This window comes from Mesocricetus auratus, unplaced genomic scaffold (genome assembly GCF_017639785.1).
Source record: "Mesocricetus auratus isolate SY011 unplaced genomic scaffold, BCM_Maur_2.0 Super-Scaffold_100676, whole genome shotgun sequence".
Lineage (NCBI taxonomy): Eukaryota > Metazoa > Chordata > Mammalia > Rodentia > Cricetidae > Mesocricetus > Mesocricetus auratus.
The window spans coordinates 126827362-126847919 of record NW_024429266.1 but is presented as its reverse complement, the minus strand read 5'-3'; the positions used below and the strand labels follow the sequence as shown (position 1 = coordinate 126847919).

General features: G+C 40.0%; 1 protein-coding gene across 2 annotated transcripts in view; it reads right to left on the bottom strand.

The window, feature by feature from the left end:
• Nucleotides 1-20558, bottom strand: part of Grid2 (glutamate ionotropic receptor delta type subunit 2) — a 1423232-nt gene that overhangs the window by 143033 nt on the left and 1259641 nt on the right. For both annotated transcript variants that reach the window (XM_040738819.1, XM_005076058.4), the window contains exon 14: nucleotides 18909-19075. In XM_040738819.1, coding sequence (XP_040594753.1) covers nucleotides 18909-19075 — 167 coding nt within the window. The remainder of the gene's footprint in view (nucleotides 1-18908; nucleotides 19076-20558) is intronic.

Below are 20558 nucleotides of genomic sequence, written 5' to 3'. Positions count from 1 at the left end.
ACTATGGATCTGTTATGTTTTCTATGATTTCCTGAATATTTCTTTAGAAAAAAATATTGGAGAATATATGATGGGAGATAAATTCATAAGTACATGCAACTTTTCCAAACAGGATAACAGGATGATTGAGCCTTGGTTTTCTGTGACAGGAATGTTAAAGCTTCCACTTTCTGTATCTTATTAAGTCACTTTTGAGCAGAGAATTTACTGCAGTTACCATTGCTCATGGACTCTTCTAACTTCATGCTTTATGTAAGTTTTACATTTGAGGAATTTTAGAGAAGGTCTACCATTTTGGATGCTAGATTTGCTGCTTCCAAAGTGTGTTTCTGAGTTACTTCTGATGGACAGATAGGGTCAAAAAGGTGATGTGAAGACCAGGCTGTGGCCTGCAGACTTTCCTTCCAGAGTCATGATTATAGGTTATCGAGCATGAGCAGGAGGAATGGGTCTGGAGCTCTGGTTAGCTCCTTATAGGTTTTAATAGGTTCACTTTTAGCCAAAGTGTGTGGTTTTGTTATAGCCTTTGGTGTTCAGTGGGGTACCCATTAACAAAGCCAATTTAAACCCTTCATTAGGGGAAGGAGGTGTGAGACTTTCCTTTATTCACTGGTGCACTGGTATTTTTCAATCAATTCCTTTGTTGTCTTTACAAACACACATTACATTTTCTTTACAGGTTTTTGAATTCTATATGCTTATTTCATAATTCTAGATTTTCCTGCCCATTTAAGTCATTCATTTAAATGCAGTTGTTCTGTTTTATTCTCTTGTGTCTATTGTTTTATTGGACAGTTTCAATATTCTGGTACTACATAAGCTTCCCCTTTACTCGGGCACTGGAGTCTGTAATAATAGCAATCAAGGCAGTTCATTTTGACAAATGTGTGTCAGAAAGAGCCTGCTGTGGCTTTGAAATATTGAAAGTGACTGATAACATAATGTGTAGAGCAGAATAAATGCATACAAATGGGAGTTTTAGCTGAACAGTCAAAGTATGAACTAAATACAGTGTCAGAACTCGGCCCTGAAAGCTCCCAGTGCCAGTGGTTACAATGGCAAATTACTAAAAGCACTTTGCAAGATGTTTTATGAATAAAGCAGAGGCCAGAGCATTATCTTCCTTTTTGGTACCTTGGCTTCCTTGGGAAACACAATGAAATGATGTTCCCTTAAAAACTTTCTGGTGTGGAAAGTCAGACATTGTTTAAGAAAGTAAAAGTAGTAGAAGGCAATTCAGAAATATGACTAGAAAGATGACTTGAGCACTTAATGCAGAATGTGACAAAGTTGGCTAGTGGATATCCAGGGTTACATCAAAGACACTCCAGTAATAGTCTCACTATGTCTGTAGTTTCAATTATCAACACTGATAACTGTAGCCCAAAATACTAACAGCAAAATTATATAAGCAAGGAATTTTAAGTTTCAGTGGTATCTTGTGCTGTTCTGTTCAGGACATGTACCATTCTTTTGTCCTGTGTGTCCACACTGTACATTCTACCCACTCTTTTGTCAGTATCCTTAGGCTATTAAGACTGTTGCAATATCAACGTGCTTGTGCACAAGTAACCCTCATTTTACTTAATAAAGGTCGAAAGTTCAATACTACTGAAGCAAAAACAAAAAAGCATTAGAGCATAAAATACAGAAAGCTTATTTCTGATACTTACATGCTAATGCTACAAAGCCTATAGGAAAATGACTTTGTAAATATGAGGCTTAGTATTACTGGTAGTTGCAGTTATTCACTGGGGGTCTTGGATCACACCCCTCATGGTTCAGAAGGAACTGTTGCATTAAGATACACCCGGGAAAATACTGGCTGGTAAATTACTAAAACCTGTTCTCAATTTTGTAAAGCATACTGACATTTGAAATTGGACATGTGAAGAAAGAGCTAATAAAACTAAATCCTTCTAATATTTGAACATCGCATAGTTGGCAAATAAGGTATGAGACTCACTTGCAAAATATGACATGTCTTCCTGACTTACAGTTCTTCAATGATAGAGCTCCTAATAAAATCAGCGTTTGATGCGTGGAGTTCAGCAGGGACTAGGCTGTCACTAGGAAAGAAACTGCTGTGCACTAAAAGCAAGGTATTTCCTCAAAGTTCAGTTAAGTAGACAAGCTATTGCTGCCTGCCCCCACTTTCCTTACTCTTTGCTTTTCTTCCTTTCCTGGTTCTCTTTCCTGGCTAACTATATTTAGAAGGCAGCTCATTCCTCCTCAGGGATGCCAAAGCTGGAGATGTAAGTTGAAAGGGTCTATGTGTATTCTTCTGATACTTCTCACACAAACAAAACAGAACCCTTCTGGGCAGTGTTATAAATATTGGTATTATGGAATATGCCTCAAACCACGTTCCTTTTAGAAGTGTGAATGAATTTAGTATTTTCAAGTCTCAAAGTTCAAGAGTCCAAGCCTGAGATTCACTGGAACTGGCATATGCCTCAGGAGCTGCTGCCAAATATATTAACTAATAACAATGGAACTTGTCTGCTCTGCTGCTATCCGGTTGGTTTCTCAAGAGGACCAGACACTGAACAGTGAGCATGGAGGGTTTGGGGACTGCTAACAGTGTCCCCATTCTTTCTCTTGTAGTTTACAATAAGTTTTAAAAACAGTTCCATAATGTTCCTTTTCTCTGAAGTCTAATTCTTGGTCCCATTTTAACTCTATCTGTCATCTGGATTAGTGCAGTGCATTTATGATAACTCTCCCAGAGATAGAGTGTAGATAAACAATAACCGGCACTGAAAACTGGGTGATTATGGAAATTAAGCCTTTTATATCTCATGTCCCTGAGACCATTTGGTGACTTTTAGTCATGCTCAGTGTGGACCAGAGTCAGAAGTCTGCAGCTCAGAGAATGAAGCTGAGGGTCCCATTTATCCTTTCATCTTCTCCAGGGCCTATAGGTTGCATATGACCATCATCTCTAGCTTCTTCAGGGTCTGTTGGCTGAAGATGCCCATCATCTCTAGCTTCTCTGGGGTCTGCTGGCTGCATATGCCCATCATCCCTGTGTTTTTTTTTTTTTACAGAGCTTCTTTCTCCTGTCCCTTCTACTGAGTATTTACTTCTACTGAGTATTTTCTTCACCAACTCTGTTCATTGCTAGGTTCCTTACAGTCAATACACCAGACTGATGGTTTGAAAAAGACCTATTTTTCTCCTCCTTTTTTTTCTTTTGGTTTTTTGAGACAGGCTTTTTCTGTATTGTTTTGGAAGCTGTCCTAGAACTAGCTCTGTAGACCAGACTGGCCTTGAACTCACAGAGATCTGCCTGCCTCTGCCTCCCGAGTGCTGGGATTAAAGGCGTGTGCTACCAATGCCCGGCCTCCTCCTAAGTTTTAAAGATTTTATTTATTTATTTATTTAATATATATGGTGTTCTATCTGCATGTACATTATGCCAGAAGAGGGCACATCAGATCCTACAAGAGATGGTTGTGGGCCACCATGTGGTTGCTGGGATTGAACTCAGGACCTCTGGAAAAGCAGCCAGTGCTCCTAACCTCTGAGCCATCTCTCTAGCCCTCCTCTTGAGTCTTGAGGCTGAGCATTTGTTCTGGCTAGTTCCCAGGTTCTGGGCTTCAACTCTTTTGGCCCTCTGCAAATCTGTGCTCTGATCTTCTGTTTGTAAAGAACATCAGTCATGTTGGATAGAGCACAATTCGCTGCCTTGGTTTAACTTCAATTACTTCTTTAACATATAGTCACATTCTGAGGTACTAAGGCTAAGGCTTCCACATTTTGATTCATAATGTGCTCCAGCTTCTTTTGTTGAATTATCTTTTCAGTGCTAATTCTCCCAGCAAACCTTGCCAACACTGGTACAAACCCGGGATTTTCTATATTTCTACCGCACACCAGATGAGAAGAAAGTCATTCATTTACCTGTTCTGTAGACAGTACATGACTTGGAGGCTGTATTATATTGTAAATCCCCTGCCCAGGGTGAATATCTGATACATAGTATGGGGTCAACACATGCTTTAGAGTCACCAAGATCCTACATATACCCATGAAAAGATCCTATTTATACCCATGGAAAGAACCCTGACTGTCACTCCCTCCCAGAAGCCCACACTTGTCATATAAGATAGGCTTTACTTTTTTGTTTTTTTCTTGCAGCAACTTTCTCTTTTTAGTACACTCAACTACACATTGTTTGGGACTCACTCTAAAGTTAATTTCTTTATCAAATCCTCAAATAATCAGTTTTGGCTGGACGAATGTCTCTAAACAGAACTCCTCAGGCCATGTTCCCTTTGCTGGAGACAAGTCTAGGTTTTCTCTTTAGGCTATCCTCAAAATTTTTACATGTCCTTGAGGTTATTTTCTACATTAGTCCTCTAATGGGAGACATCAGCATCCTCACACAGATGGCAATGTCAAGGTGGCGTGAAGCCCCACAGGAAACTCCACTAATAGAGATACATGCATTTTAAATTATAAGGACAGGAGCAAGGAGAGCTCTTTGCTGGTGCTCATGGGACCCATCTTTCCGGGACAGTGTGAGCTTTATGGAATAATGACATCATTTTAGGACTTCCCCTGCGCAATCTGGCAGCCTTGAGACTTAAGTCCTGTGCTCTCAAAAAAGAACAACTCCTCTGGGTTACCTGCGAAACTGGTTGTGTTCACAAGGACATCTCTGGTGGCAAAGAAAGGGAACATTCTAGCTTGTGGGAACACATCAATTGGCTCTCAACTGTCAGGGTTAAGATGGATTTTCACTATTGGCAGAAGATGTGAGAAGCTCTGAAGGCGGGACGTAAGGGCTCATTATTTAACTTTTTCCGGAAGGGATTTCTTCACCATCTTTTGGGAGATTATGTAGAATCCATACCCTAAATGTAGCCAGTTTTCATTGAATGATTTTTCAGATGATGGTCACAATGGCTATTTTAGACCTAAATTGGTCACCTTCACGTCTGACTAAAACTGACTGATCATTTTGTATTCAGCTTGCTAGTTCTACAAACCTTTGTTTCATAATGTGAAAAATTCTGCAGCATGTGTATAAAGGGTTTCAAGGGATGACTCCGTTTAAACTTCCAGTTTGTGCTTTTATTTTAATCAATGATAACACAGAAAAGCTTTGCTTGAAGATTTTTTTAAAAGCTTTTCTTGGAACAAGCCACTTTTTTCATTTATTTTTTACAATTTTGTACATGCACTGAAGGTCAAAAAAGTTCTTAGATTTAAAAGTAGGACATAGAATTCTGCATAAACCATCCCAAAGAGCTTTTTTTTTAATGTAAGGAATGAGGGGCAGAGTGAACAGCATTGACTTAGCACTGAACTACCTGATAAAGGAAGCCAGAGGAAGGTGTGGGCATGAGTTGCTTACACATTCGTTATCCCTCTGCACACCTCTACCCCTCCGCAGTAAACAGTGATATGCAGCTCTTAAGACCTTTAATTTATAGGGAGGAAAGTAGATGCATTGACAGAGGTTGCTCAGTTTTAATTTTTGTCAGAATTAGAAACAAAACTATGCTTCTATCCTAAATGGAAGGTCATTGGAATCTCCTAGTATAAAAAATATATAATCTCAGAAGATATAGAAGATCTTTAAATTGAGTTCATTGAGTCAACAACAGACTTACTTTTTTCCTGATTTTCCCCCTCACTCCAGGAAAGACTGGTGACTGTTCCCTTTGGGACTGATTCTGTCTGTGGAAGGGTTAGTAGACAGGCTATCTAAGCTGAGGCAGGTAGTCGGGCAAGAGTTAGCCAGAGGCAATGTGAGGTGTGAAATCAAGGCTTTGAGAGACAAATCAGCTCTAAGAATCTCACTGAGCCTTGGGAAACAGCAGATATACTGGTTATTTTTATGTCAACTTGACACAAACCAGGTCATTTGGGAATTTCAACTGAGAAAATACTTCTCATTATGTTGGCCTGTGAACAAGCCTGTTGGCAAGGTTGTAGTGCATTTCTTTGGTTCCTGATTGATAGGGGTAGGAGTACAGATCACTATCAGAAGAGCCATTCCTATACCAGGGGTCCTGGGTGCTGTAAGAAAGGAGGCAAGGTGAGTCATTGGCAATAAGCCAGTAAAGAGCACTCCTCTGTGGCTTCTGTATAAGCTCCTGCTTCCAGGCACCCACCCTGCTAAAGATCCTGCCCTGACTTAAGTCAGTGATGGCATGTGATACTGACTTGTAAGGTGAAATAAACCCTTTGCTTTTGACAATGCTATTTTATCACAGCAATAGAAAGGCTAATGGATACGTCAAGAGAGAAGGGGAATACCTTGTAGATCCTTCTGTCCTTATTTTCATAATGCTGGATTCAATACTTCCTACCCACTTTTATTCTAAACTTACAGTTTTGGAGACTGAGTAGTAGAATCTGATGGCTACAAATCTGTGGGTAGAAGGAAATATTAAAGACTAATACTAAGAAATCTAGCATTATCTGTCATCTGACCTCTTCCAGGGTCAACTGTCCAATGCTGGCCTTTCCTTTTTGGGTTTTGTTTCTTTGCAGTGGTCTAATAAAGATAGCCTTAAGGCACATGACAAAGTATCATGGCTCTAGTATAAGTTCACAGTCTCACAGGATTTTTGACATGATGCAGATGGGACTTAATTTTCTTCTTCAGACAACAAAAGCTATCAGTGCCAGATTTTCTTCTCCCTCTGTGAAAACCAGGTGAGATTTAAGTGACTGTAATTGGTAGTATTTTTACTTTCAAGGGATTGTTTTTAATAACAATAGACAAGATAAGTTACTGTGACAAGGACAATGGACAAGCATGTGGTGGGCTGAGGGGAGAGCCCAGCTCCAACTAATGTCCACAGTCAAGTCTTTGAAGGAAAAGAACTGTTTTGGTGTCTAGCCTGAGTTACAGAGACTACAGATAGGCAATGGGGGCAATAACAGTAACTTGGGAAAATTGGGAAGGCAATGCCAGATGATCAAAATAGCCTACATGAAAGGTGACTTGGTTGGTGAAGATGACATCATGGTTGATGAACTAGAAAAACTTAAATAAGGGTAACTGAAGTAGATATTAAACAGAAATCACAACTTCAAACTGGTATGTAACTTGTTTATTGATTGCATGTGAATAATCCCTAAGTTTCTCCTGTTTCCTTAGCCATGCTTTCATTGTGAATTTTCTTTATTTCCTTTTGGGAAAGGATTTTGTTGTGTAGCCCAGGCTGTCCTTCATAATTCTTTTGTCTCAGCTTCCTAAATGCTAGTATTCCTGCAGGCACCATCACACTAGGTTTCCTAATTGACACAATAATGATATCATATATTTAGATGAGCTAACAGAAGGTTGGAATCATCTACCCATGATCAAATTTACAAATAAAATTATTGAAATGCCTCAGAGCATAGAAGAGACAAAGCAATAAAAGAGAAAAATTGGAAAGAATAATAGGAAAGAACAAGAAAGTCAACAACCATGTATTAGAATAGTGGTTCTCAGTGTGAATATGATAGAAGCAGCAACTGTTACTTGATAGATATGAAAATTATGCACACTCCAGAATCAGAAATGCCAGGACTTGAGGGCATGAATGATTGTTTTGTCAGGTCCCCCAGGTGCTCTGACACTTGCTTAAAGGTTGACAAGTGCTGTCTCTTAGGCTGAGGGACCAAGCATAGCAGAATGGGCCATAAACTTCGCCTAAACCAAGTAGTCATAAAATATTCACACAGCTCAGGGATGTAAGTTTGCTGTCTTTACTTATTCTAAAGGTGGTGTTTTAGCCTCTTCCTCTTTCTTGTTTAATGTCAGATCCAGGGCTTGGTTCTTTCACGGTAATGTATTCATCTCCCCACCCCAACTCCCTATCTCATCCTTTACTGGTTTTCAAACAGACATCTAGATGTCACTACAAATTGAATGCATGCCAAGCCATCTTCTCACTGTCTCCTCTTTCTGCTTCCTTCTGTGTTTCTGTGTATAGTCTTGCAGGTGATCCCAGAGAGTCTTTCTTACTCCTCCTTTCACACTCCAGACAAAACTGCTGAAGGACATGACCTCTGAAGTAAGATTCCTGTGGGTTCAAATCCTAGCCACGATACTTATTAACTGTAATTTAACCTTCATCATAACTGTTACTTTGGCAGATTCCTTGACTATAAAACGGCATGTCAATAGCACCTACCTACGGGTGTTCTGAGGACAAGGGGTGGGGTTAATCAGTATGAGAGCTTTAGAGGAGTGGCTGGCACAAGTGTCTGGTGAGTGACAGCTGCTTGGGTATAGGTCAAGATTCTTTCCCCCTTGTTCCTGTAGTCTCATCTGTCAGTTTTCCTTAAGCTCATTATAGTACAGTAGCCTTTTCCATTCACTGTGTCATCTAAGACACTCTTGTAGATTACACCACAGATCTCTCAAGATGGGGTAAATATGGCCTCAGTTGAACTCCCTGCGCAGAGGAGACAGAACCTCAGTCATACTGAAAGAATGGGTTCTTTTCTTTCTGAATGAGAAACACATGAAGCTTGTGGAATGTGTTGCTTCTGTTAGCAACCTTCGATCACAGAGCAGGCTGGCCCTGTATCCTCAAGGAGGGATGTTTAGATAGGTGGAACAGAGTATTCTATGAATGCATCGTCCTGTTGATCTACGAAAACCCTAGATTGTAGTTATTTCATTGAAGATAGAGTTTCATTGTGTAACCCAAGCTTACCTTGAACTCAAGAGTCCTCCTGTGCCAGCCTCTGAAGTGCAGAGGCTACAGATGTGTACCAACACACCATGTTTTCACCCTGAATTCTGTTTTGTGAAATAATCATTTCCATAGGAATATTTCAGCTGGAGTTTCCTTTTTTAGAGTCAAAAGCTTGTGACTAAATTGTTTGTCATTGTCATTACTAGGATTTAGAAACTACACAGGACATTATTTTCTTGCCCATTCGTTTCCCTTTCACCCAATTCATTTTGTTTAAGCCTTCTGTTCTCGTAACAATGAGGATAGTCTACATACTCCTCAGGCCAGAGCCCTTCATCTAGATTACAGATCTTTTCTTATCTGCATTTTCTGTCCATAATTGTCATTTTATCTCAGAAATCTCACACCGATATAATAAAATTGTAACATTAATTAGTCTTCCTCATAAAAATCTCAAGTTTACCAAACTCAAGACTGAGGTCTCCAATCTGCTTATTTTTTTTAGACTTCTCTTCAGTCACTCTTATGGGCTTGCCTCTCACAGGCAGATCTTTTCCAACTCTGTTAAGAGAATCTTTTTTCTTTGCTAGCCGCTTTGGTTTATCCCCCGCCAGTCACCTGGGCTCTGCCGCGCCAGCCTGGTTCTAGAGCCGCATCAGTCCCAAATAAACACACAGGAGGCTATATTAAGTATGAAGCTGTTGGCCTTGCTTATTTCTTACTGGCTAGCTCTGACTTAAGTAGTTACCTCATAATTGTTAATCTAAGTATGTCTCTTACCGGAGAAGTTTCCGGGCTCCTACCTGGCGTTACATGTCGACTCTCTTGTGTTTCCCCTTCCCAGAATCCTCCTCGACTCCTAGTCCCTCCTATCTAGGTTTTCTATTGGCCAGACAGTACTTTATTGACAAATGCACAGGCAAATAACAGGACTTCCCCAACACAACCCCATCAGGTTCCTGGGTGTGTCAGACCAGATCGCATTGCTTTCCTCCATGATGCAGAATCCCTGGTCCACTACACTGGCTTCTGCTGGCCTCCTCATACCTTCCTCTGTCATTCCTCCTTCCATAGCATTTACTTTTCAGCAGGTCTCTTGCTTCCGCAATGTCTGCACCTCACATTTCTTAGAGGACAAAGCTCTGAACTTTTTACTCTGGAAACTCTGGCAAAAGTGTACTTGCATATATGGCCAGTCTGATGCTTTACTCTCTCTGCCCATCCCTCTCTTGTCTGTTCATTCCCTTCATTCCTTGGACTCTCTAAACTTGCTCCCATGTTATGGCCTTTACTCTTGTTTCTTAGCATTAGACATTCTTTCCTCAATTTTCATATTTTGAGTTCTGACCAGATGCTGCCTCCTTGAAGCAGGCTTCTGGTCCACCTGTACACTGACCTGTCACTTATTCGCATAATATTTTCTTCACAGTACATTTCCAACATGGCACTGCCCCAGTACTTAATGTAATCTCCCCTTCTTTGGCTTTCTGCTATAATATAAACTCTAGGAAGATAGCGACTAAGTCAATATCACTTGCTCTTTTGTCTTCATAAAAGAGTAACAGCCAGAAACTGTAGCCCATACCTGCCTCCTTTGACTACACAGAATTGCAGGTTAGCATGGGATACACAATTATCCAAAAAAGGAAAATGGCAAAGAAAGAAAGACAGACAGAAAGAAAGAAAGAAAGAAAGGAAGGAAGAAAGGAAGAAAGGAAGAAAGAAAGGGAAAGAAAAAATGGAAACCTGTATTCAACACTACTTGGTCAATAAATAGCTAAATGTTTATTGACTAGATCAATAAACACAAATCATAATATTTAGTATGTTGAGTAAGTTTCCTATCTAGACTCCCAGTAAAGCTAGTACTATTTCTTTTCTTTGAAAGGTTGACTAACAAAAATGTTTAAATCAGTACAAGGTACAATTAATTACCTATTTTTTAAAGAAGATAAAAGGAATTATGAATTTGTAATTATTTGTGAACTAAAAATCTGGAACATTTGAAAAGTCAAGAATGAACAAAGAAATGACAATCAAAAGGTAAAATCTATGTTGCTAGGGAGATAAAACACTGAAGTAGATGGAGGGTTGGCTAGAGCTGCATTTGAGAAGGAAACCATGTGGAGGTGAGCCATTCACATATGTAGTATTGGAATAAGAATGGTGAGATGAGGTAACTGTGTTCCAGACTAGGAGATTCAAGTGAGCTGGTGACTCTGAAAGGCAAAGGGGAGAAAACAAAGCAGGAAACTAGGAAGCAACTATTCCACCATTTCCCCTTTGTTTTGGCTCCCTTTCCATAGTCTGTCTATGAATTTCCTCCTGTTGCATGATGAAAGTCTATATCCACTGTTGTAATCACTCCCCCACCCTTCCACCAGAAACAATCACTTGTTTACTTTGCTCCTGTCTGATGTTTGGGTCACCCTCTAGTGCTCAGTGTCATCGTGTCTAGACCAACAAGAAAAATTCAAGCCTGCTCATGTTCCTTGTCCACCAGCCAGTAAGGCTGGGGAGTTCACCCTCAGTCTCCTTCCTCTTTCTCTTGGTCTTGGTGTCTAGTTGATGGTCAGCACTGCATTTGCTATCTCTCTTCCTTTCTCTCCTGTTTGCATTTCCTTCACACCAGTTTAGTCCTTTCCCCTTTTCTAGGTCATTAACTTACTTAGTCTTTCATTCAAACACCATTTTAACATATCTCTCCTTTTTTAAAATTTTTTTATTTTAATTTTAAATAGCTTGTTTTACATGTCAATCCCAGTTCCCTCTCCCTCCCCTCCTCCTGCACTCCCCATCCCCTCCAGCCTCCCACCCTATTGCCAATTCCTTCCACATAGGGGATATCTAGAATCTGTCATTTCATTCAGGGTAAGGTCCAGGCACTCCCCTAAGAGTCCAGGCTGAGAGAGCATCCCTCTTTGTGTTATGGACACACGGAGTCTGTTTGTATTCCAGGGATAAACACTGATCTATTGCCCAGGGCCCCATAGGTTGCCCAGGCTTTCTCACTGACACTCATATTCGGGGGGTCCAGATCAGTCCCATGCTGGCCTCCCCGCAAGGGCATCTGCTCCACTATGCTCATAGCACCATTATTTGTAATAGCCAGAACCTGGAAGCAATGTAGATGCTCCTCAACTGAAGAGTGGATAGAGAAAATGTGGTACATTTACACAATGGAGTATTACTCAGCAGAAAAAAACAATGAAATTTTGAAATTCACAGGTAAATGGATAGCACTGGAAGAAACCATTTTAACATATCTCTTATGCAGTTGGTTTTCTTCCACTTGGAGTACTTTTCCTGATAAAACCTCTGACCATGGGAGCTTATATCATGGATGTAGGTGGATTCCCTCCCGTCTAGTCAATTACTTTTCAGTTTCACATTTTTCGTAGACTGATCAAATAGCACACATCCATTACAGAGTTCTAGCAGTTAAAACAGAATGGAGTGGCATAGGAAAGACATACAGAATATCAAAAGTGAATAGAAAGCCTAGACTCAAATAGCCAATCAGCTTTCAACAAAGGCACTCTGTTCATGGATTGGAGGATGATTATAAATGATGCTTCAAGAAGCAGAGGCAAACACACAATTAATCACTGAACTGAACCCAAGGAACCCAGTGACAGAGAGAGGAGTGATGAGCAAATTGGCAAAGAATGGGCTGGCAAAACCAGCAGAGACAGCTGATCTGAACAGGGGAGTGCTCTTGGACCCCAGACTGACAGCGGGGAGGCCAGCATGGGACTGATCTGGATTCCCCAAATGCGAGTGTCAGCGAGAAGGCCTGGACAACCTATGGGGCCCTGAGCTGTGGATCAGTGTCTATCCCTGGAATACAAACAGTCTTCGTGTGCCTATAGCACAAAGAGGGATGCTCTCTCAGCCTGGACTCTTAGGGGAGTGCCTGGACCCTACCCAGAGTGAAATGACAGACTCTAGATATCCCCTATGTGGAAGGATTTGGCAATAGAGTGGGAGGGTGGGGGGGAAGGGGAGTGCGGGAGGAGGGGAGGGAGAGGGAACGGGGATTGACATGTAAAACAAGCTACTTAAAATTAAAATAAAAATGATAAAAAAAGAATAAGCCTATATGCTTGACAAGGGGCGAATAGTTTGAATATGTAAAGAACATCCAAAACTCAATACTAAAAACATTTAAAATGTACAGTAAGTCAAAATAAATATATTCAAAAGGTGACAAGGGATAACAAGTCTAAGAAAAACTCAACATCACTAATCATCATGGGAGTATAAGGTACAGTAAGAACATTTAATATAAAAATGGGGCAAAGATTAGAATGTGCTAGTGAGGGCACAGGGAAAGGCAATGCTTCCACTGTTGGCAGACAAACAAATCAAAATATAGAAAACAGTTTGGAGGTCTGTCAAAGGATAGAAACCGAACTACCACATGAGAGCGATAAAGCACATCTGACACCTGATAGCCTCCATATGTAAGCAAAGATTCATGGATCCACATAGACATGTATGCATGCATAGAAGTCATAAACTACATATGCTAAATTTGCTAGCGATAAAAGCACACTTCTGATCATGGCTAGTGTAGTGACTTTCCAGATTACTCGTGTCCAGTTGAGCTACCTGTGTAGGCTGTCAATGCGTTAGCATGCATTCAAAGGACATCCTTGTCACTTAGCTTTGTAGCTTTGGAAAACTGTAAAGCTTTCAATAAGTTTTCTCAAATGTGAAGTGAGTTAATAATGGTGTTTAGGAACTTATGTTAGGGTTGTTACTTAATATAGACAAGGACCTTATCATACATAGTTCCTTTCACTCAATAAGTCTTCCTGAATGTTAATTACTATCTTAGAAGACACTGCTGTTTCTGTGTAAGGCAGCAATAATATGTTAATCCATAGTCACGGTGTCAGACATAGAAGCCAATAGGTAAGCCATGTCTCTTCTTCATAAAAAATAACATCGGACTTAGAAGTTAATTTTGCTTGATAGCCTCTAAGATTTGAGAAGAGAGGTTAGCATACACACGAAATTCCTAAATATACATTTATATGTGTATATGCACACCAGTACATGTACATACCCATATATGTGGAGGGATATCATTTTAGGATTTTGAACAGTTAAGATTCTGAGTTCAACTCTGCAGTTAATTTAATAGTTCAAGGAAATCAGTCTAAAAATTATGTTTTTCTTAAACATGTTAATGAAATATTTGACTGATTAATTTTCTTTTTCAAAACTGATTTACTAATAACTACTATTTAAAGGCTACATAAACATTTGATAAACAAATAGCTAAGAACCAGTAAGTGCTAACACACACACACACACACACACACACACACACACACACACAATTTCCATGGAATTTTCCAGCAGAGTTTTGCTTATTTGGTGTGCATAAAGTAGGTAAATTGTTATCAGAACCTAAAACTCCTTGTATATCTCAAAAGACAAGTGTAAGTATTAGTGTGATGGGCAATTCTTGCAGTGAGTTCTGTACCTGAACTAGGAGTGATATAAAGATTTTTAACTTCTGCTGGATGCTCACCTAATTCTTGTTCAGAGTACAGAAGAAAGGATTGCATAAATTTCTGTGGTGAAAAGCATATATTGTAGCACATGCTGGTTTTAAAGTCATCTACTCCCACAGGATTACAAAAATGAGTATATCAGTACAGCCCAGGTCTTCTGAGCTCACCACGGTCTTGGTCTCTACTCAGCATAAGCACTCAAAGCGTAATAGTCCTGCACTTACATGCAAATCTGTGACAAGCAATTGTGCAACACTGCCTATGATTGCATGACATCTCCATAACATACGCAAGCATTTGAGAAACCTGACAAATAGAAGATAATACAAGTTACTGTATCAACACACAGTTTTTAGATGTGATATTCAATATGTATTGTATTACTTTGATACAGACATAAAGTCGCTTGAGAAATACTGAGAAGACTTTAAAATTATCAATCAAAGTATTTCCTTTTCACTAAAACAGTCTCACCATCTTTCAGTGATCTGGTGTAATCAGTGCATGGGATGAGCTCATTCACCTAAGCTGCAGATAACAATCACCAGTGTTGGCAGTGGTTACCGTAGATGTCCTTTATAACTTTTAAAACCAGTTAATAAAATGATCCCATTTCCTTTTTAGTGATAGCAAAAGGAAATGACTGCAAATATATTCTGATTCCAGGCAGAGATTCTGGGGAACAAGTTAATGTTGCACATACATTTAAAGAAATGAGCTGACACATGTGTGGCTGTCCAATCATATCCCAGTCCTGGCTTGACCTTCCTCCAGATGTACAAGGAATCAGAATGCAGACAGTTGATACTAAGAAGCTACACAGAAAGGGACAATTCCAGCTTTCCATATTGACAATGCAGATCGAGCGGAGAGAAACAATTCCCAATGCTTTATATTGCATTTTTAAGAGTTCACTGAAGTGTGTTTTCTTCAGAATTAAAATCTCTGATAAAGGAAGGACTCCAGCGATGCTAAGAAATAAGTGTTTGGTATGATTAATGTAATATATCTCTGATATAATATATTTGATTGCTTTCAGTTTTACCTCATAAAAGACTAAGAAACAAGGTCTTAAAACTAAGAGTATCTCTAGTGGCATGAACATCAGTTAACCTTAACCATAGCCGTAATCAATGACCCTTTCTCAGCTGACATCATGGATGCATTGGGCTTCCCTGCTGGTCTTTCAGCAGGGGACTGCATTGCATTTCACTTGACCTTTCTTTCCAGCCTCACGTGAAAATGAACAATGTCCCCATTCCTCAGAAGCAGCTTTTCTATTTCATCTTTCCACGTTCTTTTTGGCCAGTTTAGAGCAGACCTTCACTGCCTCCGGGTACCACATTGGCTCTAGTATTTGTCAATTAAATCTCATCTTTCATGTAAGATGGGGATAACCTTCACTTTAATGTTAGCTTTGCTATCTCACTCATGTGCTCCAGGACAAACAATAGGCTTTTCTCCCGCTCATGGTCTATTATGCAAGTTTCAAGTGTTCTTTTAGACATGAAATTTCCTCATTGTTTCTCAATCCGATCTGCTGTTGTCTATTCTTTCCTGTGGTCTCTATTATTTTATTATGTGTTATCTATTTCCTTTCTGACTGTTCACAACTAATCTTTTGGATATCAAGTTCAAGTCTTGCCTTCTCTGGAGAGCTATAATCATTTTCCCATTGCTTAATTCTATTTAGTATTCTCTTGAGTTCTTTTCACATCTCAACTACACAATTTAACACGAAATACATAAGTAGAATTTGTATTCTATATGTAGATGTGTCAATGCACATTATGCCCGCTTACAGAAATGTCTATGCTGTTATTATTTCGTGTGAATGGGTTTTGGATTTCCAACTAGGCTACAAGTTTATTATATTCAGTTTCCCTGTGGTGTGATTGATTTTTCAGCTTGTTCCTCTTAGAATCTGCTCACCAATAAATGTGTTTTGATTGATTAATCATTATTTCAACCTTTTTTGCTTTTCAGCTATATGTGTTTTGTTTTTCTTATTAATGTAGAACAAGCAATATTGATGGAATATTAGATAATTGGTTGTAATTGTATACCCCTTACTTTTATGGTGAGTACCCTGGCCTGCTCCATGTACTTTGAACCCAATTAGTGGCATATGAGTAAAGGGATGTGTGCTGCACCTAAGACAGAGGAAAGTCAGGAAAGCGAGTGCTTGACATTCTCTTTTGAAATGAGAAGAGGCTTACCTAGACTAGGATTCTTTGCCAACCTGGGCAATACAACTGGGAGCTGAACAGAAAATAGATCTTCAGGTGACTCACAGATCAGAGCAGAAGCTAGCCCTCATGGTTCAGGAATAGAAATGATTTACTCCTGGAGGTCATCAGTACTTTGGAGTGTTTTTGTTTCTGAAACGACTGACTGATACAGATCATTAGAATATGTCTTCCTCATTTTTCAGAAAAGGAGAAAGGTCTAGCTTTTCTATGGTCACTTAATGGAAGAGCAATGACATAAGTGATGAATGGGTGCTTTGCAGACCCCTGCCTGGAATGTAGGGAAAAGGGACCAGTCAAAGAAACACACCCTGAGCAGAGCCAAAGAAACACACTTTGACCCTGCAACCACAATCAAAGAAATGTACCCTGACCCTAAAACCAGTGCCAAAGGAACACACTTTGTCCCTGGAATCAGAGTCAGTGAAAGAAATGTACCCTGACCCTAAAACCAGTGCCAAAGGAGCACACTTTGTCCCTGGAATCAGAGTCAGTGAAAGAAATGTACCCTGGCCCTAAAATTGGAGGCAAAAGGCTAAAAAGGACCAGAGAAAGAAACACACTTTGGCCCTGAAACCAGAGCCAAATCTGACCCTAATCCTGTGTAAAAAAGTAACCAATCCCGGAGCAGAGCTCTAGCCAATCTGAGCTCAGCACTGAAATTGGACCAATCCCTACTCTGGAAAAACTTCCCCAATCCCTATATAAACCCTGTGTATGTTCAGCTTGGCTGGTCCAGCTGTCTTCCAATAAACCCCTTTGGATGAGCTTCGGGTGAAGATCTTCTTTTGCGGCAGCGACAGAGCAGAGGCGACCCTGGGCAGAGCAGAGCAGAGCGAGCAGAGGCGACCCTGGGCAGAGCAGAGCAGAGCCAGCAGCGCTGTAACACTTGCCCGGGAAACCTTCCTTGGCAGAGCAGAATTGTTACACTCTGCTCCCGGCTCCCTGCTCTCCACTCTCCGCTCTCCAGGAGCAGAGCTGAACTGTAGCAACTTCGCCCGAGAAACCTCCTGCGGAGCAAAACTGCCACACTAGGCGAACATCCCCAGCTGGAAGACCCTGTCCTGCCGGAGTGGAGCTGATACACCGGAGAAGCCTTTCTCTGAGGCAAGGCTGTAAGCTGCCAAGCTTACTGCAACCTGTGGTGGTCCTTGGCTCCCGAGCTCCAGGATACCTTTACATCTGAGCTGTGTAACACTCAGTATCCTTGGCTCCCGAGCTCCAGGATACCTTTACATCTGAGCTGTGTAACACTCAGTATCCTTGGCTCCGAGCTCCAGGATACCTTTACATCTGAGCTGTGTAACACTCAGTATCCTTGGCTCCGAGCTCCAGGATACCTTTACATCTGAGCTGTGTAACACTCAGTATCCTTGGCTCCGAGCTCCAGGATACCTTTACATCTGAGCTGTGTAACACTCAGTATCCTTGGCTCCCGAGCTCCAGGATACCTTTACATCTGAGCTGTGTAACACTCAGTATCCTTGGCTCCCGAGCTCCAGGATACCTTTCCACCTGAGCTGTGTAACACTGAGTATTCTGTGACTCCCGAGTGCCAGAATAACTGACCCACTCCTGTTCCATCCTGTCCTGACCCATCCGGACGAAACGCTTACACTGCCCTCTGAATTTACTCCCCCTTTTCTATCTTTACAATTCAAAGAACCACAACTGAGATTTATGCTTAGTGATTGTTGTCTAAATCCAAGAGCCTTTCTGATCTAGCTCATTATCTTCCAGTGAGCATCAATTAATAAAAGGTACAATTAGTGTCACACAAACCATATCTCTACCTAGAAGATAGTGACCCTCTCTGATGCCAAAGTTTGTCTTGTAAATAAATGAGATGCTGTGACTCTCTATGATAGACATTATTAATCCAAAACTATCACCAAACTTTCTTAAACAATTTCCTGTCATAGAACATTCTGGTTGAAGCTGGATATATTATCTCTATAAGCTTTTCCTTGTGTTCCATGACAAACATCTCATATCAACTTTTATACCAGATGGAGGATTTTTAAAGGTTTTTTTTTACCATTTCCTTCATAAAATTGTGATGAAAATATCCCATATATATATGCAAATTAGTATTCTACTTTGGTCCCAAAGTACACTTTGTTCTTTAATGTTCTTAGAAATAAGTTAATTTCTACAACTCTATGCTGTTCATTTCCTTAATGTAGACAAGCCTGCTTAGCTTCCATCATAATTTGTAGTACATCTACTCTATTTGGCACATAAATTTTGGAGAGTAAAAGAAGTTATATACAACAATACTTTCTTCTTATCTATGGAGAAATAGAGTATGCTTTAGACAAGAAACTTCTTGTAAGACAGCCACTTCTAGGAACTGTTTTCATACAATGCTTTTTATAAGGAAAGGAAAATGTGATGTTCTAGACAGTGTAGCCAAGTACATTTTTAAAGTCTAAATTCCCTCCTTTTTAATTTAGACCAGCTAACAGCCTTACCTTTGTGAAAAGACGTCTCGGTAAGGGCTGCCATGTTGCAGTGCGATGCCATATCCCCGGTCCGCAACAGTATTCCCAACAGTATAGAAGGAACAGTCTGGGTCATTGATAGCCACATATTCCAATACAGCTGCATCCCATACAAAAGCATAGTTTCCATATTTTACCTGTGAAAATAGAGAGGAAGAACAAAATAGGACTTAAGGTTAAAAATTACATAGAATAAAAAATATCACAATAGTATATGTGAAAATTATAGGATATTTATGTGTGTTTGAGTAAACTTGTAGTAGTGTTTATGTTAGTCTATAGCTGTTTACTTCTAGAAATGTGATGAAGGTAGAACTATCCATGCTTCCAGAGAACATGGCTATACTAAGAGGCATGTCTCTGAGCTTGCAGTGAGCCTTGCTATTTAGATTTTTGTTTGAGAAACCCTTAAAAAATCTATGCTTCTAGAATTATTAAGAGATGCTGACCCTCTTAGGTTACTAGACGTCTAAACTAGGTAACTTCTTTACACTCAATAAAGTTTCCTCATGTCCTATGTTTTACATAAAAGCTCACAATTCATACTCTTTCTGCAAGCTTTACTTTCTCTTTTTTTGTCCTCCTGAGTCCATCTCTTTTCAAATACAGGTTGTGAAGTTCTTAAAAGTGGAGTTAAAATAAATCCCTCTTGAATATTTTGTTAACATGTGTCAGAAAATTTGTCTTAGGAATTATTGTTATGTCCTCTCTCTCAAAGAAGTCTTCGTCCCCTAATGGTCATTACAATTCGAGGAAAACAATTCTCGAACCTTCTTTATTAATATGTAGGAACATGAATTCTAACAGTGTCGTTTATGATATATTTTAGTTATTTTTAAAAATTCAACAATACCTCATATGAGAGCCCACTGTTATGGTTTAGATCTGACATGTCTCCCCCAAAGGACAACGTGTAGAAGACTGAGGCTGCGGCTGGTGGTGTAGTTCAGAGGTGGATGGATTATGAGGACATGAACTTCATCAGTAGATTAGTTCAGTGACAGCCTCATAGCTGCATAGACTCTTGGGAGCTGAGCCTAATTCTTGTCAGCAGACTGTCTGCTTTGGAAGATATTTTTTTCTTGTTCCTGGGCCTTTCCTCTTTGTCCCTGCTTCCTGTCACACTGAAGATGAAGTGCTCCCCTAGTCTCTTCATGTTGCTCTGTTATAATGCTCTCTGTCTTACCATACACAGGGCAGAAATAACCAAGCCATGGAACCATGGTCTGAAACTTTTGAAACTGTGATCCTTCTATTCTTAAGTTGTTTTCTCAGATATTAGGTCACAGTGATAAAAAGTAACAAATGCAGAAATTTATCATGACTGTGATTATGAAGGGGCTGTACAGAGGGGCTTCTCTTCCAGAGCATTGTTTCTCAAGTTTTCTGTGAGCCTTTCAAACAGTCCCCATATTGTGGTGACCCCCAACCATAAAATTATTTTTGTTGCTGCTTTCAAACTGTAATTTTTCTACTGTCATGAATCATAATATAAATGTCTGCATTTTCTGGTGGCCTTAGGCAATTCCTATAAAAGTGTCTTTCAAGCCCCAAAGGGGTGATAACCCACAGCTTGAAAACCACTGTTCTGGAAGACCTGGGTTTGATTTCCACATACTA